General features: G+C 44.7%; 2 protein-coding genes across 3 annotated transcripts in view; one reads left to right on the forward strand and one right to left on the reverse strand.

The window, feature by feature from the left end:
• LOC309564368 (uncharacterized protein) overlaps positions 1 to 26,456 on the forward strand; it is a 770,106-nt gene that overhangs the window by 183,258 nt on the left and 560,392 nt on the right. The gene's annotated exons all lie outside the window — the stretch shown is intronic.
• LOC309562742 (uncharacterized protein) lies at positions 16,569 to 24,116 on the reverse strand. Of its 2 annotated transcripts, none has more exons than XM_082267030.1 (6): positions 24,099 to 24,116; positions 21,935 to 22,064; positions 20,980 to 21,135; positions 20,691 to 20,811; positions 20,195 to 20,290; positions 16,569 to 17,655 (listed from the first exon to the last, which is right to left on the reverse strand). In XM_082267030.1, exons 2-6 carry the CDS (start codon positions 22,010 to 22,012, stop codon positions 16,739 to 16,741), a joined length of 1,368 nt encoding a protein of 455 aa, XP_082123156.1. In that variant the 5' UTR covers positions 22,013 to 22,064; positions 24,099 to 24,116; the 3' UTR covers positions 16,569 to 16,738. The 2 variants fall into 2 exon arrangements, with proteins under 2 accessions (XP_082123156.1, XP_082123157.1); XM_082267031.1 differs by lacking the exon at positions 24,099 to 24,116 and adding an exon at positions 22,563 to 22,705.

Consider the following 26,456-nt stretch of genomic DNA (forward strand, 5'->3'; position numbering starts at 1 on the left):
AGAGGGGGTGGGGTGCTCTGAACAACTAGTCTTACAGATTTAACCGGCCCTTTGAAGGCAATCATAATGCTGATGCGGCCCGAGAAGAATTTCAGGTTGACACCCCTGGTGTAGATGATCACAACAGGGAACCAGGCAGGAGGGAGAAGGATCTTATGTGCCAAAAGCAGACCGGACCAGCCGGTAGGGTGTCGTGGCTTCCTCCCACCCGATAGTGTGGCTGCTCGCACTGGAGCAGTGTAGACGTGCCGCGGAGCTGCCACCCGGAGGCATCCACAGCGGAGGCCGCTTCCCGAAAGTGACGTCAGCAAGCGTCGGGACCCGGCCTGGAAAGCATCAGGGTTGCAGTGACAACATGTTTCGCACTGCTGTACTTTGTCAAAGTCCTATGTACCGTGGGATAGCGCTGCTGCCCCTCCCCCCTTGTACTGACTTATGCTGAATCAGCATTAATTAGCATTAGCACCACATGGTAATTTGACTTTATTCATTCCTGAGAGTGAGAAATATCACAGTTTGCGTTGGAAGTCCCTTTGTAGTTTAACTTCATATCTCTACCCGCTTTTTTTCTGCACTCTCAGACAAGCTTTATAATCCAGCACTTTGAACGTATGCAGAGAAGACCGCAGATAAACAGGTACAACTTATGTATGAAGTTTTGTTTCAACTCTGTGTATCACACCTGAGGCCAGTCACTTCACTGGGTATATGTAAGGGATTACAACCACTTTAAGTCCTGAACTTGAAAAAATATATGTAGAAACTCACTATACATTTCTTCTAAAACTACATGGGGTGATTTATGCTGACACTAATAAAACATGCAGATAGTCTGCTTAATCTATCTCGATAACAAGGACTTCATTTTATATGCAAAATGCAGGGAATAATATGATCTTCATTTCTTTTCTGGGGGGAGGGGGAGGGATTCTTGGGCTTGTCTCCTAACATGAACCTAAAGCAGGTTTGGAAGGGTTTTTTTTATGGCATGAGATTGCAGTGAACAATAAAGGTGGTCACAATATTTGGCCAAAAATAGTGATGGAAAACTATTCGTATTATTTTTGATAATACAATATGAAATTAGGCTGGTGTACTGAGTTTAGTGGTAGACCGACCATTGTCTAGTGTTAGTGAGGAAGGGGGGGAAGACCTTGCCAAATGCGACATAATATATTTAGGTGGGAGGTGGAAGATTACTTGGAGGGTCATTAGTTAATAGTCTGTTTGATACCAGTAAGTACATTGGAAGCATTGTACTATAGATTGTTGGGTATCAATAGGCAAGGTTTGAATCAGTGGTCCCCCAACCTCCCTGGCATCAGGGCCCGGCCGCTCGGAAGTCAAATCCTTCATTGAACGGCAAGAGGCAAGAGGAGGTTTTGATTGGTGGTTATTTGTGTAGAGGTTGCACTGGGGGGGGCTGTTGGTTATTTGTGTGGTGGCTGCAGCTTCTCATGAAGGGGGGGGGGGGTGGCGTGGTTCAGCATGTCACCTCAGGGAAAAGGAGGGGGGGTGGTTTGCAGCTTATCACCTGGGGGGGGGATGGTTGCAGACTGTCACCTCAGGGGGGGTTCAGCTTATCGCGGGGGGGGGGGGGTGTTGGTTGACACCATGGCAGAGGGGGATGCAGTTTATCATCTGGGAGGGGGGTGGTGGTTGCAAAGAAAACAAAAAGAGGGCGCACCGACCTAGCGCATTATCCTCAATAACAGGCTTTATTGTGTAACATTAAAAATGGCTACTCACAGACGTAGATAAAAGGAAAGCATATCGAGCTAAACTGCTCAAATGTCCGGGTCAGTCCATATAATTGTCCATGACCGATGAGATGATGTCTGACGCGTTTCGAGGCCCAGCCTCTTCCTCAGAGCCACGTCATCTACGTCTGTGAGTAGCCATTTTTAATGTTACACAATAAAGCCTGTTATTGAGGATAATGCGCTAGGTCGGTGTGCCCTCTTTTTGTTTTCTTTGCTTCTAGTATCGGTGGACTACCCCAGTCCGTTTTGGGCAGCAAGACCATAGCCATCTGAGAAGCCAGGTGTGAGTCCCGTGAGGAGTGTGGTAGAGGGGCTGGGATACCAAGCGCAGGACAAAGGTGGTCACACCTTATTGTCTTTTGGGTGGTGGTTGCAGCCTGTCACCTCGGGGAAAGGAGGGGCATTGTAGCCTGTTATCTCGGGGAGGGAGGGGGGGATGCAACCTGGGTCTCGCCGATGCTATGAGATCCTGTCCTTGACCCAGCACTCCTCCCTTCCCTTCTCCTTCTTTGTGACCACAGAGAGGAAAGGGAGTAGTGGTGCTAGGAGAAGGAGAGCGGACGACTTCTGGTGGTCGGAGGGTGGCAGTGCAGGTTGTGCTGGCCTGCTCTGCCTGCTGCGTGGCTTGGCTCCCAGTAGGTTCCGGACCGGCAGTGGTCTAGGGGTTGGGGAGCCCTGGTTTGAATGAAAGCTTCCCAAACATCAACAGTTTTAGACCTGTGTTTCCTTGTGTAGGAAGGTCACCAACTATTCCATCCAAAAAAACTCAAGACAGTTTATCTACAAACAATGAAATAGTGGGGGGATTGGGGCAAATCCATTTGTGCAGACTGGCTTTTCTTGGTACAAGAGATATAATGGTGAAAAAGTGTTTGCAGTCTAAAATTTTTAACTCCCAGAATGTCTCTTAGGCCAAAGAGTGCCCATTGTGGAGTAAAGGGCAGATGGAAGGGTCTCTGTCGTATTCAACATCAAAATCACGAATAAAATAGTTGGACTTTATTGGCACAGACAGGAGTACATGGCCTGAATATAAAAAGTGTTTATTACAAATATACATAAAATCACTTGAGATCAATATAAGGTCCTAAAAACATCACTGTACATGTGTATGCAGTCACTTCCCTGCACTCAGCTACTACAACATATAGGTGAAAAGTGTACAACTTAAATATCTACCACAATAGAAGTATCTTGTGTAGGTGAGTACTCGTCAGTCAATGAGTTTCTCTATTGCTTCCTCAGGATATATAGAGGAGAACTGCAGTGATGACTTGCAGAGATATGGCAAAATGTACAGAGAATGCCGTGGGTGGGCATTGAGGCATCAAGACATAGTGGGACAGAAACAGCAAACTGGGCCATACTGTCACTTTTCATAAGTTCTCAGCCTAAGGAAGCTGGGATATAGCATGGAACCATATAGGTTTCTTCAAATTGTCCTCCAGGGACATACATTCCATAAAAAGGGGGCTGGTAGTAAATCCCATAGAATAAGACCCTCTCACAATAATACGCTTCAATATATTTGATAGTTGGCACAATTTACTCTTAAGTCTGTGACTAATGTTCCCAATTAATGCAAGCGTCCTCCAGGTTCTAACCTCTTTTCATATCAAGGTTCCAAATACCATTGCATAAATCCATAGTTAGAGCAAGCCTATCCAACTAGGATGCCTTACAATTATAACAAGCCCATCCACCTAGGATGCCTCACAGTTATAGCAAGCCTATCTGCCTAGGATGCCCAGTTATAACAAGCCTAGCCACCTAGGAGGCCCCACTTATAGCAAGCCTATTTGTCTAGGATGCCCACAGTTATAGCAAGCCTATGTGCCTAAAATGCCCACAGTTATAGCAAGCCTATTTGCCTAAAATGCCCACAGTTATAGCAAGCCCATTCACCTAGGATGCCACAGTTATAGAAAGCCTATCTGTCTAGGATGCTTCACAGTTATAGCAAGCCCATCCATCTAGGATGCCCACAATTATAGCAAGCCTATCCGCCTGGGATGCCTCAGCTATAGCAAGCCCATCCACCTAGGATACCACAAATATAGCAAACCTATCCACCTAATATGCCCTCAGTTATAGCAAGCTCATCCACCTAGGATGCATACAGTTATAGCAAGCCTATTCACCTAGCATGCCTCAGGTAGAGCAAACCCATCCACCTAGGATGCCACAGTTATAGCAAGCCCATCCACCCAGGCACCCATCTGCCTAGGATTCCCTCAACTATAGCAAGCCTACCTGCCTAGGATGCCACAGTTATAGCAAGCCTCCTTCCTTACCGATTATATACAATTTGCCACAGTTATAGCAAGCCCATCCACCTTGAATGCCATAGTTATAGCAAGCCTATCTGCCTAGGATGCCCTCAGCTATAGCAAGCCTATCTGTCTAGGATGCCACAGTTATAGCAAGGCCATCCACCTAGGATGCCACAGTTATAGCAAGCCTATCCACTTAGGATGCCATAGTTATAGCACACCCATCCACCTAGGATGTCTCAGTTATAGCAAGCCCATCCACCCAGGATGCCAGAGTTATATCAAGCCTATCCTTTTAGGATACCACAGTTATAGCAAGCCCATCCACCTAGGGTGCCACCGTTATAGCAATCCTATCCACCTAGGATGCCATAGCTATAGTACACGCATCCTCCTAGGATTCCTTAGTTTTAGCAAGCCCATCCTCCTAGGATACCAAAGTTAAAGCAAGCCCATCCACCTAGGATGCCTCAGTAATAGCAGGCCCATCCACCTAGGATGCCTCAGTAATAGCAGGCTCATCCACCTAGGATGCCTCAGTTATAACAAGCCCATCCACATAGGACTCCGTATTTATAGGAAGCCTATCCACCTAAGATGCCACAGTTATAGCAAGCCCATCCACCTTGGATATCACTGTTATAGCAAGCCCATCCACCTAGGATGCCTCAGTAATAGCAGGCCCATCCACCTAGGATGCCTCAGTAATAGCAGGCTCATCCACCTAGGATGCCTCAGTTATAACAAGCCCATCCACATAGGACTCCGTATTTATAGGAAGCCTATCCACCTAAGATGCCACAGTTATAGCAAGCCCATCCACCTTGGATAACACAGTTATAGCAAGCCCATCCACCTTGGATAACACAGTTATAGCAAGCCCATCCACCTAGGTTACCACCATTATAATAGGTAGTTATGTCTTACTGGAAGATGTCTAATGCTGATTACAGGATTTATGGGAGCTGAGCTTCTTCCTTACCAATTATATACAATTTGCTATTTTTCAGCAAAAAAAGCAGCTAGCAACTTTGTCGTTCCAGCCCTAGCTGCCAGACATGACTGTATTTTCCTTAACAGTATGTCATGTACCAGAGTACTTACCACTTTATACAAAATACCCCTTAAAGTTAGTATCATTACTGCCAATGCCTACCATGAGTATAATTTAGCAGTCACAAATACCGGATTCTCAGAAATTCCTTCATCGACGTTTGAGAATTTCTCCCCTATCCAGTAAAATGTTGGGGTTTAAATCACTTTGTCTGATGGCCATCAGAATGCAGTGATGCTTCCTGGGTTTCTTCAAAGGAAATATATAATGTTTTTTTTGGTAATTTCTATTATTATAGGTTTATATATTTTTTTATTATTTGACACAGTTTACAGCACATGCTGATGCTGGGGTTTTTTAATAAAAAAATATTAAGAAAGCTTAGCTTTGCCTACACATTTGTTGGCAGACAATACACTACTATTCAGGTGGTGTCATATCTGCTAGAAGAGAAGGGTCTCAACAGCCAGTGTCTTCCTTTCCTAAGTGCTCATTCAGACCTGATGACAGTCCTCAGCCTAACCTGAACACCTGTGACATGGGCAAGACCCAAACTACAAGCTAGTCCTGAACAGTCAACTTCAGATCCAGTCAAACTGATGCCCTTTGTTTCTATGGAAGCCAGTCCTGCCAACAATCTTTCTACATACAATGAAAAACCTTCCCTTACACCATCCCCCATAGTTCTGTCCTAACATGTGTGCAACTGATGCCAATATTACTGCAAAACACGTTTATCCTGTAATATTATAGTGATGCATTTGGTGCCAAAATGCAATGCACCAAGGTATCAATATTGTTAAAGACTGCTAACTTTCGTTAAGTTATAGAGAGGTGTGCACTGTGAGGTGAGGTTGTGCCTGAGCTTTGACTTAAGAGCTGGAGTTGATATTTGCATATTGAGAACCCCGGGATCCGAAGACACAGGTCAATCATGGTACATATGAACTTGGTGGATCTCCATCTCTCCTTACCTCTGCTGATGGTCTGCTTCTTTCTGTTCTGGGAACAGGCTGAGGAAATGTAAAAAATAATAATACCAAAGTGTAGCGCTAAAAATGTGAATAACTACTGAAGAAATTAATCCACTAATAATAATGTGAATAGTTATAAAAAAATGAATAAATCCAAAAACGATGATACAAAAGTAGTGTCCAGGGATAAATTATGATGAATAAAATCCCAAAAAGTGATACAAGTCCAAATAAATCCAGGTGCGGAATATTGTGAAAGAAATTCCTTCCAAAAACACCCAGGGAAAGTGTAGGATGGGGACACCTCAGTGCACGGATAATCAAAGCAGCTTACCAGAGCGCCATGGCTACTCAAATTAATGAGAAAGCCTCTCCCAGCATATAGATAAACAACCATACATCGGTGAGTCCAGGAAGGTGGGTGATACCTCTTACTCTCTCTTATTCACTCCATTTGGTCAGATAAACATATGAGGGGAAATGAAGACAAAGGACCATAGTGTAATCCCGTAAACCACATAAAATGTATTTATTAAAAGCACTACTCACAATGTAGACGGTAAATGCAGGCACATAGAGTAATCAGCTGGAGGGTTCAATCGCGGCGTCCTGCGTATATCCAAACAGCATTACAGCAGTAAAGGAGGCCGGCTCCGTAAGGGGGCGTGTGGACGTTACGTCTGGAGTCGCCAACGTTTCGTCATCAAAAGATGTCGTCTGGGCGTCAAGCCAATGTAAAGGAAATGTAAAGCCAATATGGGTCCTTCAGGTCGCCAAAGTCCTGCATATTTTTTTTTTTTTAAATCAGTAGGCTTGATTTATATAGCAATACCAGTAGGCAGGATTTACAAGGTATATAGCGCCAACAGTTATAAAAGGTAATAAATGTGAGGAATTACTTCATGGAGAAGATAAAGGTTTGGTTTTTAGGTAGAGGTGGGATAGGCTTCCCTGAAAATATTATTTTTCCAGGATCACCTAAAGGCAGATAGAGCAGGAAATAACCAAACAGATAGGGGTAGGGTGTTCCAGAGGATTGGAGAAGCTCTGAGAAGTCCTGGAGATGACAAGGGGGTTAGTGAGCAGCAGGTCTTGGGAGGAGCAAAGAGGAAGTTTGAGGTGATATTTTGAGACAATATTAGTAATGTATCTCATGGAAGAGTTGTAGATGGTGAATAGAGTTTCAGAGGATGGGAAAAGCTCTAGAGAAGTCTTGTAGGTGAGCATGGTGACAAGGAGGTTAGAGACAGGAAGTCTTCGGAGTGGCTAAGAGGAAGTTTGGGTGATATTTTGAGACAATATTAGTAATGTATCTCATGGAAGAGTTGGGGATGAGGTATGGAGTTCCAGAGGATGAGAGAGCCTCTGGAAAAGTCTTGTAGGTTAGCATGGGAGGAGGTGGCAAGGGGGCTAGAGAGCAAGAGGTCTTGGGGGGAGCAAAGAGAAAGTTTTGGATGATAATTTAAGATGATATTGGTGATGTAATTTATGGAAGAGTTGTGGATGGGCTATAGAGTCCTATAGGATGAAAGAGGCTCTGGAGAAGTCCTGGAGGTGAGTACGGGAGGAGGTGACGAGAAAGCTGGAAAGCAGAAGGTCTTGGGAGGAGCAAAAATGAAGGTTTGGGTGATATTTTGAGACAAGGTTGGTTATGTAGTTCGGGGCAGAGTTGTGGGTGGCTTTGTTGGATGTTTTTAGTGGTGGAGGGATTGGCAAAGAGGGGTGGCACCGTGGCAGACACTGAGTGGTTTGTAAGATGGGTAAGTCTGGCATCAGCATTCCTGATAGACTAAAGAGTGGATAGCCTATGTAGAGGTAGGCCAATGAGGAGGGAGTTACAATAGTCGAGGGAAGAGATATCAAGTGAGCGAATTAGTAGCTTGTGTTGTCATTGATGAAGAAAGTTTGACATTTAATTGGAAACCAGTGAAAGGAACCAACAAATAGTTTTAATTTACAAAATAAAAAAAACACAGCAAGACCTACATATGCAATGACAAAATACAACATAAGGCCAATAGTCTTATGAGTTTCCTCCTAAAGTGGCAAAGAAAACACAACAAAATAAACCCATAATTCTATTATCTATATAGATTAAAAAGTTGATTTACCATAAACCATTTATTTCTAGGTGGAGCCTTGTGGGTTGAAGCCAGACCCTGTTTTCCCTTGTGTTTTAAATACTCCCAACAGTTGGATCTCCCGTCCATAATTCCCAAATCTGTTCCTGTCCACTTGGGAGTTTAGGGTGTTCCTGTCCACCTTTGCGTGTTTCATATTCTCCTGTTGCATTTTCCATATCATAAAATAAAATTCCAGAAGGGATGGTGGGATCTCTTCTTATGGGGCTAGGAGCAGATGTGCAGACCTGGGAACTCAGCACAAGGATCTCACAAATAGGGCCCCCCCAAAAAGTATAAGAAAATATAAGGGGGTTTACTTCTTCAGCATCTCGCAAACACTGAAATATCCATTCCGGAAGGACTGACCCTTAATTGTTAAAGCTGAGTTCCGGCCTCAAATACCTTTTTTAACTAAAAATTCCCCTATAATACTAATCCATCGCCCTTTACAGAACCGCTATTCTCATATTTACAAGGTGTACAGTATTGGATTTTAGTCAAAATCGTACTTTTAAAAATGCTGTCTGGGCGCGGCCATCTTGGATGTGGGCATCTGAAGCTGCAGTGTAATCTGCTGTGTCCTTCTCCCTGATTCCAGGAAGTGTTCTGGGAGTTCTTCCTGATTCCAGCCTCCTGGGAGTGATGGCAAACAGCTCCCAGGATGCAATGCAAAGGTGGAAGTGATGTCGGTGGCCGTGGCCACAGAGGGGGGAGAAGGAGGAAGTACAATCAAAAATGCCCTGAAAATAAGGTAAGGGACCCCCGAAAAAAATTGAAAATGCCCAATTGTTGATCAGCATAGCGAGCACTCCAGGAATCACTAAAGTTGCAAAATAGGCCGGAACTCCACTTTAAAGCCTAACTTCTTGCAGACATAAAAGACACATTAAAGCAGCTCTGTATTTTATTAATATATCACTCTTCTCTCACTTTAACAAGACCTGTTTTACTTAAAGCGGAGTTCCGCCTCCCCCTCCAAAAATTAAAAGTCAGCAGCTACACATACTGTAGCTGCTGACTTTTAATATTAGGACACTTACCTGTCCTGGAGTCCAGCGATGTCGGCACCGCAGCCAATGTTTCCATCGGCTGTCGGGTGCTGCCGCCGCCATTGCCGGTGAGGGAACCCGGCAGTGAAGCCTTGTGGATTTACGGGCAGGTCCCTACTGTGCATGCGCGAAGCGCACTGCGCATTCCTATTGGCTCGGCGGCGGAGGAGGGGGCCGAACCTCTGATGGACAGCGCCGCGGTGCCGTATTCCAGAAGTGGGAAGGGTACCTGTCAAAAACAGGTACCCGTTCCCCCCTGAAAGGTGCCAAATGTGGCACCGGAGGGGGGGAACAATAGAGCAGAAGTTCCACTTTTGGGTGGAACTCCGCTTTAACCACAGCAAATCAGGCCCCCTGCCCTGCCAGCAGGTTTGTTCCTTAACAACTATGACTCGTGGGGTTCCCCGTTGATAGCAGAATGTAAATACAGTATAAGAAGAGGCAGCATTAGGAAATGAAAGAAAAAAAAGACAGTGTGGGGTTCCCCACCCAATCCATACCAGGCCCTTTGGGTCTGGTATGGATTTTAGGGGGGCCCGCACATCAAAAAAATGCATGGGATCCCCCCCAAAATCCATACCAGAGCCTTCCATGCCAGATCTTGCCCCCCTTCCATGTGAATGAGTATGGGGTACATACAGTGGGGAAAATAATTATTTGATCCCCTGCAGATTTTGTAAGTTTGCTCACTTACAAAGATATTAAGGGTCTATAATTTTTATCATGGGTTTATTTTAAATGATAGAGACAGAATATCAATCAAAAATCCATAAAAAAACACATGACGCAAATGGTATAAATTGATTTGCAGTTCAGTGAATAAAATTAAGTATTTGTTTCCCCAAGCAAAACATGACTTGTTTTACCCAATGAACTGCAACTCAATTTATAACATTTGTATTGTGTGTTTTATTTGGATTTTTGGTTGATATTCTGTCTCTATCATTTAAAATACACCTATGATAAAAATGATAGACCTTTAATTTCTTTGTGGAAAAACTCACAAAATCTGCAGGGGATCAAATAATTATTTTCCCCTCTGTAGTACCAGAAGGGCCAGGTATTAAGTGGGGGGGACGACCGCACTGTTTTTTTTTTTTTTTTCTCTAATGCTGGTTTTTCTTCCGTTTACATTCTAATGAGCCATAGCTGGTAAGGATGTGGTGACAACCCACTCCTTAACAACCAGCGATTCACAAATCAATTTGAATAATTTGTTACCTCAGATGCTTCAAACATCCGAATAAAACAAATTAATTTAGTTGTTTTGTTATAAATGGATTTTTGTAAGAACTTACCGTAAAATCCTTTTCTCTTAAGCTCATTGACAGACGTAGTCTTCTTGATTCTCAAGAGCTGGGTTATGTTGTCTCCGCAGGAGTAGGACTAGGCAGAATGACAAAACGTTCTGGCTCCACCCTAGGGGCAGTCCCTGAGGGTATATCCTCCCTCTCTCTGCTACAGGGAATCAGTTCTGTTTAAAGCAGTACAGAGAATTTAACCCAACCCAACTCAATGATAGAGGGGCGGGTACTACGTCTGTCAATGAGCTTAAGAGAAAAGGATTTTACGGTAAGTTCTTACAAAAATCCATTTTTCTCTATCGCTCATTGACAGACGTAGTCTTCTTGATTCTCAAGAGCTGGGACATCCAGAAGCAGTGCCACAAATGAGGGGCGGGATTGACAAAATCAAATCCAATCTAGAAGGCCCAACCGGTGCCAAACTAGAAGTTTTAAAAGGCTCATTATAAACAAAGAATGAGGCTAAAGAAAAAATTTTCCAACGGAAAAAAACCCTCGAGGTAGACCACTGGTCTCCTCAAATTGCGGCCTGCAAAACCTTGCGGCCAAATGAGGCATCAGACGATGCCATTACATCAACTTTATAATGTTTAGAGAAGGTATACACCGACGACCAGGTAGCCGCCTTGTACACCTGGACCACTGACGCCTGATGGCGAAAGGCCCATGACGCACTAAGTGCCCGAGTGGAGTGCGCCTTAACAGGGAACGGGGGCTCCCGACCCTTAATAGAATAAGCCTGCACTACCGTCTGTCTGATCCATCTGGAAATGGTCGCGGCAGATGCAGGCAACCCCTTTTTGGGTCCATCTGGGATCACAAAAAGTGAATCCGTCTTGCGAAACGAGTCTGTCGTTTTCAAGTATACCCTGATCGCCCGGACCACATCCAAGGAGTGCAAAGCAAATTCCCGAGGATGACTGGGCTTAGGACACAGGGAAGGTAATACAATTTCTTCATTCAGATGAAATTCTGAAACCACTTTTGGTAGGAAGGATGGATTCGGACGAAGAACCACCTTATCTCTATGAACCACCAGATATGGTGAACGACAAGATAATGCGGCCAGTTCTGACACCCTGCGTGCAGAAGTAATAGCCACCAAGAAGGCCACCTTCTGGGACAACGTGGGTAGAGGAATCTCCCTAATATCTTCAAAGGGAGGTTTCTGAAGAACCGACAACACTAAATTAAGATCCCAGGGGGGTAACGGCGCGTGCACTGGCGGAGCCAGATGTCGCACCCCCTGGATGAAATTCCGCACCAAGGAATGAGTAGCCAAAGGCTTCTGAAAGAAGATAGCTAATGCTGAGACCTGACCCTTGATAGTACTCAAGGCCAGTTTCTGCTCAACCCCTTGTTGCAGAAAAGCCAATATTCGACTAATCGAATAAGACCGAGGACGGAACCCCAAAGGTTCACACCATGCAATGTAGGACTTCCATGTGCGATGATAAATCTTTCTGGAAGTCGCTTTCCTTGCTTCAACTAGAGTAGGAATAACTGAAGCTGACAAACCTTTGTCCTTCAGCACCTGGGTCTCAATAGCCAGGCCGTTAAAGCCAGCGATCGTAAAGCAGGATGGAAGATCGGTCCCTGAGACAGTAGATCCTCCCTGAGAGGAAGTCTCCATGGAACGTCCGCCACCAGTCTGACCATGTCGGCGTACCAAGCTCGACGAGGCCAGTCCGGAGCTACCAGGATTACTGGGATTCCTTCCTCCTCTACCCTGCGAAGAAGTCTTGGCAGTAACGCGAGAGGAGGGAAGGCATATATTAGCTGGTATTGTCCCCACGGGGCGATCAGTGCGTCTGCGGTTTCTGCTAGAGGATCGCGGGAGCGAGCCACGAATCTCTGAACTTTCCTGTTGAATCGTGATGCCAACAGATCCACATCCGGGGTGCCCCACCGTAGGCACAACTGGTGGAAAACATCTGGATGGAGGGACCATTCCCCCTGATCCAGGGTCTGACGGCTGAGATAATCTGCCTGCCAATTCTCCACCCCCGGAATGAACACCGCAGAGATTGCTGGAACAAATCGTTCCGCCCAGCGAAGAATGCAAGCCACTTCTTTGGCCGCTCGGACACTCTTGGTGCCCCCCTGATGATTGACATAAGCCACGGCCGTGGCATTGTCCGACTGGATCCGAACCGGGCTGCCCTGGAGCTGCTCGGTCCAGTGAATCAGACAAAGTCTGATCGCTCTCAGTTCCAATACATTTATCGGTAATCTGGATTCTTCCGGGGACCAAAGTCCCTGGACAGATAACTGACCAAGAATTCCTCCCCATCCGGATAGACTGGCATCCGTGGTCACTATCGTCCAATATATTGGCAGAAATGACTTTCCCTGGCTGAGCATTGGAGACCGAAGCCACCAAACCAGAGACTCTCTGGTCTGTTTGCTCAATCGTATCTGATTGTCCAGGGATTCCGGATTCCGATTCCATCTGAGAAGAATCTCTTGCTGAAGAATTCGGGTATGGGACTGGGCAAATGGGACTGCTTCGAATGAAGCCACCATCAACCCCAGAACCCTCATGCACGTCCGAAGGGAAGACCAGCTGTTGGACAGTAACAACTGGACTGCTGATTGAATCTTTCGAAGTTTCCCTACCGGAAGGAAAACTCTCGTCCTGACTGTGTCTAGAATTAGACCCAGATATTCGAGCCTCTGGGTGGGAACCAGAAATGACTTTTGCTGGTTCACCAGCCACCCGAATTCCTGTAAAGAAATCATAGTAATTTCTATGTTTTGTAGCAAGGTCTGAGGAGACTCTGCATGAAGCAGAAGATCGTCTAGGTAACCTAGAATCGATATACCTCTTTGGCGCAGAAGTGCCAACATTGGGGCCAACACCTTTGTGAAGACCCGCGGAGCCGTGGCGAGACCGAAAGGTAACGCCACAAACTGATAGTGGTTCTCCTCTACGGAAAAGCGTAGAAAACGCTGATGTCCTGCGAAAATGGGAATGTGAAGATAGGCGTCCTTGATGTCTATGGACGCTAGGACATCCCCTGGATGCAGGAAGGCTGCTACCGTGCGAATGGACTCCATTCTGAATCTTCTTATGTTGACGAAAGAATTGAGTGCTCTTAAGTCCAGAATTGGACGCACTTTGCCCTCTTTCCTGGGTATTGTAAACAGGTTTGAATAAAACCCTTGAAACCGTTCTGTCCAAGGAACGTGGACTACCACTCCTTGTTGTAGTAGATCTGTGACTGCTCTCCGCAGATCTTCTAAACGATCTGCGGATAGACGGATATTGGAAGGGAAGAATCGCGCCGGTGGGAGAGATCGAAACTCGATCTTGTACCCTGACTTTATGACTTCGCAAACCCATTTGTCCGGGATTCTGGAAAGCCATGGATCCGGGAACCGGCGAAGACGTCCCCCCACCCCAGTTATGGGTGGGGGCGCACCTTCAGGCTTTGGATGGTTTATCTTCAGGTCTGGAGGGGGCGGGCTTTTGCTTGCCCGACCAACGACCCCTGACGCCTCCTGCAGGAGCTTTGGAGGACTTAGTTTTTTCACCCGCTGGACGAAAAAACCTCTTGTGAGCAGAAAAAGAAGGCCCTCGTCTTTGACGAGTTCCTCTACCTTTAAAATTTTGCGGTAAAAAGGTGCTCTTTCTACCCGTGAGATCCTTAATGATCTCATCTAAGTTGGCTCCAAATAGACGCTCCCCTGAAAAGGGGATATTAGCCAATGCTTTTTTGGAACCTTGGTCGGCTAACCAACCTTTTAGCCACAGTGTACGCCTGAGAACCACTGCTGAGACTGATGCTCGCGCCATTAATGGAGTGGCGTCTAACGCCGCATCACATACAAACTGTAACCCCTGTATCATTTGCCTGAGGGACTTCTTCTAAGTCCCGGCGTAACCACTTGGTCCATTCAGTTACAGCCTGCGAAACCAGACCAATAGCAATTATTGGCCTGAAAGCTGATCCAATCAAGGAAAACATGGTGCGAGACATAGCTTCTATCTTGCGATCCACTGGATCTTTAAAAGACGGAGCGTCTTCTAAAGGAATAACCGTGGCTTTATTCAATCTAGCAATAGGTGAATCCACCACAGGTGGTTCTGTCCATTTTTTAATAAGGGTTTCCTCAAACGCATAACGCCTGTCAATGCGTTTAGAAATATTAAAGGTGCGTTTTGGCAGACGCCATTCTTCATCGATTGGATTGCCAAAACATTTGGGCAATGGAAAAACCTTTGCCACTTTGATGCGCTTTTTCGTCCCAAAAGGGATCTCAGTTTCAGCTATTTCTGATGGAATACCCTGTAACCTTAAAGTCTCTTGAACAGATACAATGAGTGCGTTTACCAACGCTTCCTCTCGGGCTATGGCGGATGCCGAAACATCCTCCTCACTGTCTGAAGAGACAGGACCCGAGACACCAATACCAGATGAAGTACCTGCAACTGCAGAAATAGGCTCAGAGTCTGAATCCGAGGTTTCAGATAATAAGGGGTTAGGTGGGGGTCGCTTTCTTGCGCCCTGTCCCTGACAAGCCACTTCCACCCGGGACACAAAAGTTTCCATAATAGCTGACAAAGATTCAATTGTCAATGGGGTGCTGGAGGATCCCGCAGACCCCTCGAGGGGATCCGGAGGAGATACATGAGTGGCAGGGTCCATGTTAATACAGGACACCTTTGCCAGCAAAAACAAAAAAACTCTTTCTTTTTTTTTTTTTTTTTTGTGTGTCTCCCCCTAGCGCAATAGCGCCCCTCAGAGTACCTGCTTCTCGATCCCAGAGAGAGAGAGAGGGACCCCCAAGGCTCACCAACCGATGCAGTGCAGTTTCCAACAAACTGCAGCCAGCGTCTGTCTTACACAGACTGGAAGGAGCTGTTTGCTTTTTCCCGGGCAGAAGGCGTGGCTCCGCCCCCTGTGTACGCCTTCCGGCGTTCCCAGCCCTCCACGAGGAAGCTGGGCTCACAAAACATGGCCGCCCCCATAGAAGAGACATAAGACTCCACAAACATGGCGGCCGGCGTGACCTGAGGACATACATGTATACGGTCTACGGCAAAATGGCGGCGGACCGCCGATATCGTCTTCCCAGCACATCCACCTGCACTCTGCTAAGAGGTGACATATGGATCTACAGAGATACACTGCACATAAGGTAGGATTATACCTCCTATGTCTGCTGTAATGTTACAGTCTGCTGGGTAGAGTGTTAGCTCTTGAACCAAGTCCACTTCCCACAAACACATGCTGTATTACAAGGGGGACTTGTAAGTATCAGATATATACTGACCATATATGGAGGGGCCCATAATATATACTGCCTCATAAATGAGGAAAAAAGGGAACGTTTACTCACCATACCGAACCGACAGGCACCCTCTCTTCACAATACCCTCTCCACCGAGGTGGGGGTTTGTGGACGCCTCGACTCTCTGGTACCTGGCGTCCAAGCGAGACTTTTAACTCGCAAAGTCAGTCCCTTTACTGGGACTCCGTCGCGGCCGACTCAGCGCACTGGTCTGCACGCGCTTTTAGGCAGAAACCGGGGTGACCACTGGATTTCAACATCCAGCCCGTCGCCCGGCCCCGCATACTTACTTGAATATGTCGCGGCCGACCAAGCGCAATGCCATGGTCTGCACGCGCTCGTAGGCCGGCTGGGGTGACCACAAGTGTCGCCCAGTTCGGCATTTTTGCTTGAAGATCTCACAGGAAAAAAACACTGGAGAAAACTACCTAAAAAATGTCTTTTTCTTAAAGAAAAAAAAGTCTTGCCAGGACCAAAAGATCCCAGCAAGGAGCTTAGGTCCTTACTCCTGACTAGACAGAAAAAAACTGATTCCCTGTAGCAGAGAGAGGGAGGATATACCCTCAGGGACTGCCCCTAGGGTGGAGCCAGAACGTTTTGTCATTCTGCCTAGTCCTACTCCTGCGGAGACAACATAACCCAGCTCTTGAGAATCAAGAAGACTACGTCTGTCAATGAGCGATAGAGAAAATTTTTTTCAGATTAGTTGAAATTCGTTGCTTTTGTTATTCAGAGATTTGGATACATCCAAATCTACGTATAACAACAATTTTGTACAAATTTTGATTCGTAACGAAACGCACTACGCATTTCTATATAGCTGTTTGCCTGGAGTTTAGCTTAAGAAAAACTGATCAAATGTTTTTCTTCCTTCATATAAGCATATAAATATATTCAATTTCATTGAGCCCATGCATGTGGCTCCAAGCTTAGGTGGACCTGCTGATGTTTGACAAGTCTAGAATTGGTGGTGAAACCTCTCCCACACACAGAACAGGAAAATGGATGGATACCGGTGTGAACAACTTGATGTGTGACAAGCCTCGCCCTTTCATTAAAGCGTTTTCCGCATTCGGCACATGAATACGGCTTCTCCCCGGTGTGAGTCCTCTGATGTATCAGAAGATGGTCACTGCGAGTGAAATTCCTCCCACATTCAGCACATGAATACGGCTTCTCCCCCGTGTGGATCTTCTGGTGCTTACTAAAAGCTGAATACAGCGAAAAACACTTCCCGCATTCTGAACACGAATATGGCCTTACCCCGGTATGTGATCTCTGATGCTCAATAAAAGTGGTTCTCCAGGTAAAACATTTCCCACATTCTGGACACGAGTACGGCTTCACCCCTGTGTGAGTCCTCTGGTGGTTGATAAGGCTGGTTTTCCGGGTAAAACATTTGCCGCATTCAGAGCATGAAAACGGCGTCAAACCAACATGAATCCTTTGATGTTTGGCGAGATAGGCCCTTTGGGTAAAACATTTCCCACATTGGGAACAGGAAAAGGGCTTCCCTTCTGTGTGCAATCTCGAATGAGAGGTGAGGTCTTCCCTCTCGGTGGAATGTTCACCACAATCAGAAGATGGCAAAGTATCATCCCCTCTGCAAAACATATGATGGGTGATGGGAGGACAGAAATCGGGAAAACTGCCCTCCTGTGTAAAGGGATCAGATAACAGATCTGCACTTGGAAGCATTAGATGGAGATTTGGGTTAATGCTGTTTACTTTACATCTTATCATCTCATCATCTTCTGTTTTGCCATCCTCAGTGATAAAGGGGAATTTCTCTACGGTATTTCTGTTGTATTTTCCATCTGGAGGAAATGAGAAAATAGAAGTTGGGCCATAAACATTGGCTTATATCAGTAGTCTCCACATTGTGGCCCCCGAGGCCAGATGTGGCCCTTTGCGTGATTCTATCTGGCCCTTGGGGCACTATTTCGTTCACATCTGACACTAACTATGGGGTACTATTCCTCCCACTGACACCTGTGGTGGGGCACTATTCCTTCCAAAGACACCAATGATTGGGTGCTATTCCTTCCACTGACATCTGTGGTGGGGCACTATTCCTTCCAAAGACACCAATGATTGGGTGCTATTCCTTCCACTGACATTTGTGGTGGGGCACTATTCCTCCCAAAGACACCAATGATTGGGTGCTATTCCTTCCACTGACACCAACAATAGGACACTATTCCTCCCACTGATACTAATGATTGGGTGCTATTTCTCCCACGGATACCAACAATAGGGAACTTTTCCTCCCACTGATACCAACAATAGGGAACTATTCCTCCCACAATTACCAACAATAGGGAACTATTCCTCCCACAATCACCAACAATAGGGCACTATTCCTCCAACTAAAACCAATGAGAGGCCATTTTCTACTACCACTGGCCAGAGTCCACCCCCTAAAGTCTGAAGGATAGTAAATTGGCCCTTTGTTTACAAAGTTTAAGGACCACTGGCTTATATAAACAGGTTTTAATAGTGTTCGAAAAATGTTTCCATATCTTAAAAAAAGGGATTATGGTGGACGGCATATTTTCTAGCATACAAATGACTTTTGTACCAGTTCTGCTAGGACTGTAAAAAGGAAAGTTCTAAAAGTTTCATCTTTTGGGCAATGCGGAATATAGCCCTTTTATGACTTGTGTAGAAGGGGTCTTATGGAGAAATAATTACATATTTGGCGTAAAGCACGATATAGCATAGAGCAGTGGTTCTCAACCACACTGCCTCACAGCTCCCATGGTGCCCCCAAGCCTTCCATAGAAGCCCACAATACCCCCTAAAAGCCTCCACAGAGCCCTCTAACCTCCCACAGGGCCATACAGCCTTCCAAAGTGCCCCCAGTCTGCTGCAGAGCCTCCAACCCTCTATAGTGCCCCCAACCTCCTACAATGTCCTACAGTGCCCCCCAAGAAACATCATCTCGAAAAGGGTCATTAAGTCTGCTACAGAATCCCCTACTTCACCCCATGGATTTTTGCAGAGGTTAATGTTATTGGATTTATCATAGCATATACTCTTACACTATATTGTCAAAAGTATGGGGATGCCTGTCTTTACATGCAAACGAAATTTAATGGCATTCCAGTCTTAGTCCATAGGGTTCAATGTCGAGTTGGCCCACCCTTTGCAGCTATAACAGCTTCAACTCCTCTGGGAAGGCTGTCCACAAGGTTCAGCAGTGTGTTTATGGGAATTTTTGACCATTCTTCCAGAAGCGCATTTGTGAGGTTAGGCACTGATGTTAGGCGAGAAGGCCTGGCTCACAGTCTCTGCTCTAATTCATCCCAAAGGTTGGGTTATTGGTTACTGGGTGGAGGTCAGGACTCTGTGCAGGTCAGTCAAGTTCTTCCACCCCAAACTTGCTCATCCATGTCTTTATGTACCTTGCTTTGTGCACTGATGCACAGTCATGCTTGAACAGGAAGGGGCCATCCCCAAACTGTTCCCACAAAGTTGGGAGCATAAAATTGTCCAAAATGTCTTGATATGCTGATGCCTTAAGAGTTCCCTTCACTGGACCTAAGGGGCCAAACCCAACCCCTGAAAAACAATCCCACACCATAATCACCCCTCCACAAAATGATTTGGACCAGTGCACAAAGCAAGGTCCATAAAGACATGGATGAGCCAGTTTGGGGTGGAGGAACTTGACTGGAATGCACAGAGTCCTGACCTCAACCTAATAGAACACCTTTGGGGTGAATTAGAGCAGAGACTGTGAGCCAGGCCTTCTCGTTCCACATCAGTGCCTGACCTCACAAATGCGCTTCTGGAAGAATGGTCAAACATTCCCATAGACACACTCCTAAACCTTGTGGACAGCCTTCCCAGAAGGGTTGAAGCTGTTATAGCTGCAAAGAGTGGGCCAACTCAATATTGAACCCTACGGACTAAGACTGGGATGCCATTAAAGTTCATGTGCTTGTAAAGGCAGGTGTACCAATACTTTTGAAAATTTGGCGTATCTATAGGCAACCTTCAAGCAAGACCACCAAATGTGGAGCATATCACCCTATGCCCAGCAACCTCGGAAACACGATGGGAGAGAGGTGGGCCTTTCCAGCATTTTAATACATGTTTTGCAATCCCATACTTTTATTGTGCGAGTATAAACTTTAATTTTTACTATTGGGTCATGGAAGGTTTTGTAAGGATTTACTGGGCTCTGGGCTCAAAAAGGTAAACCACTGGCGAAAGAGGACAGAGGCAGAATCCAAAAGATGATTATCAGTGCTTTTCATTTTTTTTTCTTTTGGACTGGACTCCTCTTTTAGTAGCTGCTGAACAAGGAGAATCTGGGACTCATTTCTGGATTTAGTGTTTATTACTCACCTGTGTTGATCTCTGGAGGAATTTCCTCCACTTTAATCCTTACATGTTCTTCTTCCTCCCCCTCAGATTTGATGTCTCTCGGAGTGTCTGTGGTGTCTCTGAGATCTGTGGATAAAGAGGAGAGTGAAGCCTCCTGTACTGAGATGTATGAGAGACCCCAGAGAGTGTGTTCGTAACCCCCAGCTCTGCTGATCCCCCTGCTCAGTAGTAACCACCAGTTCTGCTGATCCCCCTGTACTGAGATGTATGGGAGACCCCAGAGAGTGTGTGTGGGAGGAGACTGTTCACATCTCTTGGCTGGTAACACACAATGACATGATGTGAGGAGGAGAGTCGGAGTCTAATAGAGGCTGATGGCTCCTGACTCCCCCACTGGGCACATACTGTCCCCCCATTACTGTCTACTGACAGAGGAGGGGGGAGAAGAAGAGATTGTTGTAGTGACTGAACAAGGAGAATCTGGGACTCTTCTCTGGATTTACTGTTTATTACTCACCTGTGCTGATCTCTGGAGGACTTTCCTTCTCCTTAAATGGCTCATCACTCATCATATACGGATCTTCTGCTTCTTCAGAAATTTCCATTCTACGATCAGTCAGGTTCACGTCCACCGCCACCTATATAAGAATAAGAATGCTGCTCTGTGAAAAGAATAGCTTCTGTAAAAGAAAACCGAATACTTACCGAACGTTTAGAGTGCCCTGACACACACAATGATACAGTCACCATCCAGACCCATCCCTTGTCTGTTACTGGATAATGTCCCAGAATTCAGCACTGCTCACCTCTCCTGTCAGCAGCTCAATGATCTTGTTGGTGACTTCTTGAACCTTTTTTTTGTTTTTACTCTGGGGGTTGGATAAAGGCTCCTTAACAGGGCTTGAGGTCTTCATCGAGTTTGATGCCACCATACCATCGGATAACTTGAAAGCTATATAATTCTGCATTTAAAGAAGAAACACCAGCTTAGATGCTGTAGAGAACAGATTCAACATCCTCAGTGCATCGTATTATACTGTATGTCAGGTCTGTGTTTTATTAATAGAGATAAGAGTGATGTCATGTGACCTCCCAGAATCCTCCTCACCTCTCCGGTCAGGTCTGTGTTTTATTAATAGAGATAAGAGTGATGTCATGTGACCTCCCAGAATCCTTCTCACCTCTCCGGTCAGGTCTGTGTTTTATTAATAGAGATAAGAGTGATGTCATGTGACCTCCCAGAATCCTCCTCACCTCTCCGGTCAGGTCTGTGTTTTATTAATAAAGATATGAGTTAGGTCATGTGACCTCCCAGAATTTTCCTCACCTCTCTGGTTAGGCCTCTGTTTTTATTAAAGATAAAAGTAATGTCATGTGACTTCTCACAACCCTCCTCACCTCTCTGGTCAGGTCTGTTTTATTAATAGAGATAAGAGTGATGTCATGTGACCTCCCAGAATCCTCCTCACCTCTCCAGTCAGGTCTGTGTTTTATTAATAGAGATAAGAGTGATGTCATGTGACCCCCCAGAATCCTTCTCACCTCTCCGGTCAGGTCTGTGTTTTATTAATAGAGATAAGAGTGATGTCATGTGACCTCCCAGAATCCTCCTCACCTCTCCGGTCAGGTCTGTGTTTTATTAATAGAGATAAGAGTGATGTCATGTGACCCCCCAGAATCCTTCTCACCTCTCCGGTCAGGTCTGTGTTTTATTAATAGAGATAAGAGTGATGTCATGTGACCTCCCAGAATCCTCCTCACCTCTCCTGTCAACAGGTAGACAATTTCCAATGTGAGGTTTAATATCTTCTCCGTCATGTGACTCTGCTCCATCTCCATCTTTAGTTAGGTGATCTGTCTAGCGATGTTTCGTAGTAAATGTCCACATTGCCTGAATCAACAGAAATATTTCTTATAAGATTAGCGGAACCATATTGCAGACTGTTTACCTCCTGAACGATAATGAGACAGAAATGCCCAATGGAATCGGGTACCCAGGGCTATCACATCTTTTACACTTGGTGCATCTTATGGAACTCTGGAAGAACACATCAGACATGAATGGTGGTAATGAAGACTTAACAGCAATCATCGCCAACCGGCATTGGGCTTTCATCCAACTTTATAACACTTGCAATGTTTTGGTTGCTTCAAGACACCTTTGCATTCACAGTACAGGGATAAGAAAATCTAGATTTTTTTTTAATAATATCCAGTATTGTGAATTACGATCACAAAAAAAAATCATGACCACGTCTAGTGACTGCATACACAATATGATGTGTGTTGTTAGCCCTGAAGAAGGGGGAAACTTACAACCCATGAAACACGTAGGCTCTCTCATTCCACTAATCATTTATTAAAAAAAACATTTTGAATTCACAGTCACTCATATGTGAAGTAAACTGAGTTCAAAGTATTTCGGGTTCACAAACCAGAACCAGCAAAACGTCTTCTAGAATAGCTCGCTGTTCCAGTGCTCAGCATGGCTGGTCTACCTCAGCGCGTTCAGGACAGAAGTGAGCTCCACAAATGGTCCCACTAATGTTCTGAAGATCTGACACAAAGGAATAAAATGACCATTAGGGATCGACTGATTATCGGCGAAGCCGATATATCGGGGGGCCGATATGCACTTTCCCCGATATATCGGAATCGGTTACCGATATTGTCGATATTTCGGAAAGTGCTGTACTGGAGTGATGCCTGCAGCTAGAGGCATCACCCCGGTACCGGCGTCCATAGCCGACGGTCGGCTGTCTTGTAATGACAACCAATGTAGCTGAGAAGCCTCTCGGCTGTCATTTCGAGGAGTTGACGTCCCCCTCCTCCCGCCGCCTTCTGTGGCTCACCCCGAACAACCAGTCTGCATGGCCGCCGAAGACCCGATCAAAGCCACATTCGGCTCTGATCGGGTCTCCATGCAAAAACCCGGAAGTGATGTCATGACATCACTTCTGGGTACTGGTGCCAGTTTAAAAAAAAAATGACAGCATTCAAAACAGCCAAACATGGCGTTTTGAATGCTTTTAAGTGCAGAGGAGGGGTTTGGGGTCTTTTATGGCACTTTTCCACTGCATGTACCGGCTCGGCGCCACTCGGCACTGCTTGGCCCAGCTTGGCTCAGTTTGCTTTTCCACTGCGTGGTACAAGTCGGCACCTTTTAGCACTGTATAGGCTCTACTCAGCTCGGTTTGCTTTTCAACTAAAGTAGTAAGTGGGTGGGATTACAACGATTCTCTGACCAATCAGTGGCTAGTAGTGACAAACAATCAAGGCTGCATGCAAAGGATTGTGGGATATGGTATAGGTACGGCCCGCTTGGAACCCCAACTGAGGTAGTACTGTTTAGGTGAGCCGTACCAAGCTGTACCATGTAGTAGAAAAGCGCCGCTGTACCAAACCGTTCTAATGCGTACCATGCGGTACCATGCAGTGGAAAAGCGCCAAACCGATCTGTTCCATGCAGTGGAAAAGCACCTTTAGAGTACCTGTGAGGTAAAAAAAAAAAATGTTTTAAATGTACGAAAATATCGACCCATATCTGCCGATACCGATACACAATGACCAAAATATCGATATCGTCAACTAAAAAACGATATTGGTCGATCACTAGTGACCATCCATAGATTGACAGCTAAGGCACATGCAACACGACAAGATGGTCCTGCAGTATTGGGGTCCATTCATAGTCTATTTACGCAATGCCAATTCTCCACCACAGTGGTCTCTCCCAGTGACCTCTGTCATGAAATGTTGTTGACAAATCAAGACAGGGGGTCTCTCCTGTGATTGACAGAGCCATCCTTACCACCCTAATTAAATAGGAACCCCTTACATATCTATATGGTCCCATGACACCTTCACCCTGTCAACAAGAATGTGCTGGGACCTTCTTGCTCCCATAATAAGAAGACATTATTACCTCCTCCTCACTGGGCACACACTCTGCAGCCTTACACCCCCAAGAGGAGTTTCTCTTTTCCTCTGGACTACAACAAAATGGCCACTGTGCTCACACCCAGAGCCAACACCTTCCCTTTATTCCGTTTTTTTTTTTTTATTCCTTTTTTTGTGCAGTAGAAAATACTTTGAATCTTGTTTACAAAACACTTTACTTTTTAAAAAATATTTTTGCAAATGAAATTATGAATTTAGTAGGCTTGCTACAACAAAATGGCTGCCTCCTGCATTGAGGACAATCCCTTCTTTAACAGAGCAATCATTGCCCTCTAGTGGTAGCTTTGGTTCACAATGTAATAGATGGCTGTGTTATCTACGTGACAACATAGCTTTGTTTGTTGTACCAAACGTATAGCTCCCAACTGCCCCTGATTTCGAGGGACTGTCCCTGATTTGCAACAAAGTCCTTCCGTCCCTCTTTCCTCCTCATTTGTCCCTCATGTTGGTCTGATCTATATTGTAGTAAATAAAATGTACTTTTTATCTCTCAAAAAGTGTTTCCCAGTGCTAAACATTCCAATTTCTAAATTGCTGCATTTGTAAACTTCAAAAGCCAATATAAAGGGAAAAAAAAACACTTTTGGGTTTAACCAATCTTTTTTTTTTTTTATAATTCTCCTCTAACCGCTTCCATACCAGGCCAATTCTGGCATTCCTCTCCTACATATAAAAATCATAATTCTTTTGTTAGAAAATTACTCAGAACCCCCAAACATTATATATATATATATATATATATATATATATATATATATGTGTGTGTGTGTGTGTATTTTTTAGCAGAGACCCTAGGGAATAAAATGGAGGTCAATATTTTTATGTCACACGGTATTTGCGCAGCAATTTTTCAAACACATTTTTTTTGGAAAGAAAACACTTTCATAAATAAAAAATAAAAAAAAAAACAGTAAAGTCGGCCCAATTTTTTTTTTTTGCGTAATGTGAAAGATGATGTTACGCCAAGTAAAAAGATACCTAACACGTCATGCTTTAAAACTTCACGCACTCGTGGAATGGCGCCAAACTTCAGTACTTAAAAATCTCCAAAGATTTTTTTTTCTTTTTCTCTTCTTTTCTCCCTTTCTTTTATTATTAATTTGCGTTAATCTATTGTGTTTCCCATGTGCTTGTTTCCTTTTTGTGAAAACCAAATAAAAATCAATTGAAGTAAAAATCTCCAAAGGCTACGATTTAAAAATGTTTGCAGGTTACCAGTTTAGAGTTACAGAGGAGGTCTTGTGCTAGAATTGTTTTATGCAGGAGGTGACCAGCGCTATGGAGTTTATAATAAATACAAAAAAAGGACCTAAGGTGTAAGCTGCCAACAACCAACCCTGAAAGGGTTAAAAAGTGATAAAATTGTAAAGAAGGTTGAAACCGGCGCTACCTTCAAAGTGCTAATGTGCCAAATAAATAAATAAATAGTGTATAAGTAAAGTGCTGAAGTGTATTATTTATTTAAAGTGCTCATATTCTGAGTGATAACGGGTTAGATATTGCAACATTTATCAATCATAAGTGCTAGTGCCAGAAAAAAAACTTGAAAAAGAAACCAAACCCGGTGCTTTTATTCAAATTAATAATGTGTATTACAGTGATAAACCGTGGAAGTTTACATAAATAACATATACACAAATGGTGCTTATTTTATTGGAAGAATGACTGTAAAATAATAACCTGTTATTATTACGTGCTTGACGGTGCTGTGATCATAAAGTGACAGACAAGAATGGATATATTCCAATTAGAAGCTGCCACCACCCACAGTGGTTGGGCAACATTCCGAAAGGGCAATTATTACGCATACGGAGAAACTGCAGTAATATTCAAGATTTTAATACACAAGCAGATGCCCTTATACAAAGGTTTGTGGAAAAAGGATACAAAAAGAAAAACCTGGAAATTTTAAAGAACATGATAAAGAACACTGACAGAAAGGATCTGATAAAAGAAAATGGGAGGAAAAAAGCCAAACAAAACAAACATGAGTTTGCCTTTATTACTGGCTATAATAGGCAGCATAAAGATGTGGAGAAAATAATCAAGAAATATTGGCCCATTCTTACAGCGGACAGGACACTCAAGAAAATTTTGCCTAATAAACCATCATTTGTATACAGGAGAGCACCTACACTGAGAGACAAGGTGGTACACAACGTGGTGAATCCCCCAAAAACAATAAAATTGCCTACAAACATTAATGGTTTTTTTAGGTGTCGGAATTGCCTTCCTTGTAGGAATAATAGACATCAACCAAGGAAGACTGATAGATTTAAATCTCACACCACAGGTGTAGAGTATAAAATAAGGGAAACCATCA

Source organism: Pelophylax lessonae (assembly GCF_965119305.1).
Source record: "Pelophylax lessonae genome assembly, chromosome: 9".
Classification (NCBI taxonomy): Eukaryota; Metazoa; Chordata; class Amphibia; order Anura; family Ranidae; genus Pelophylax; species Pelophylax lessonae.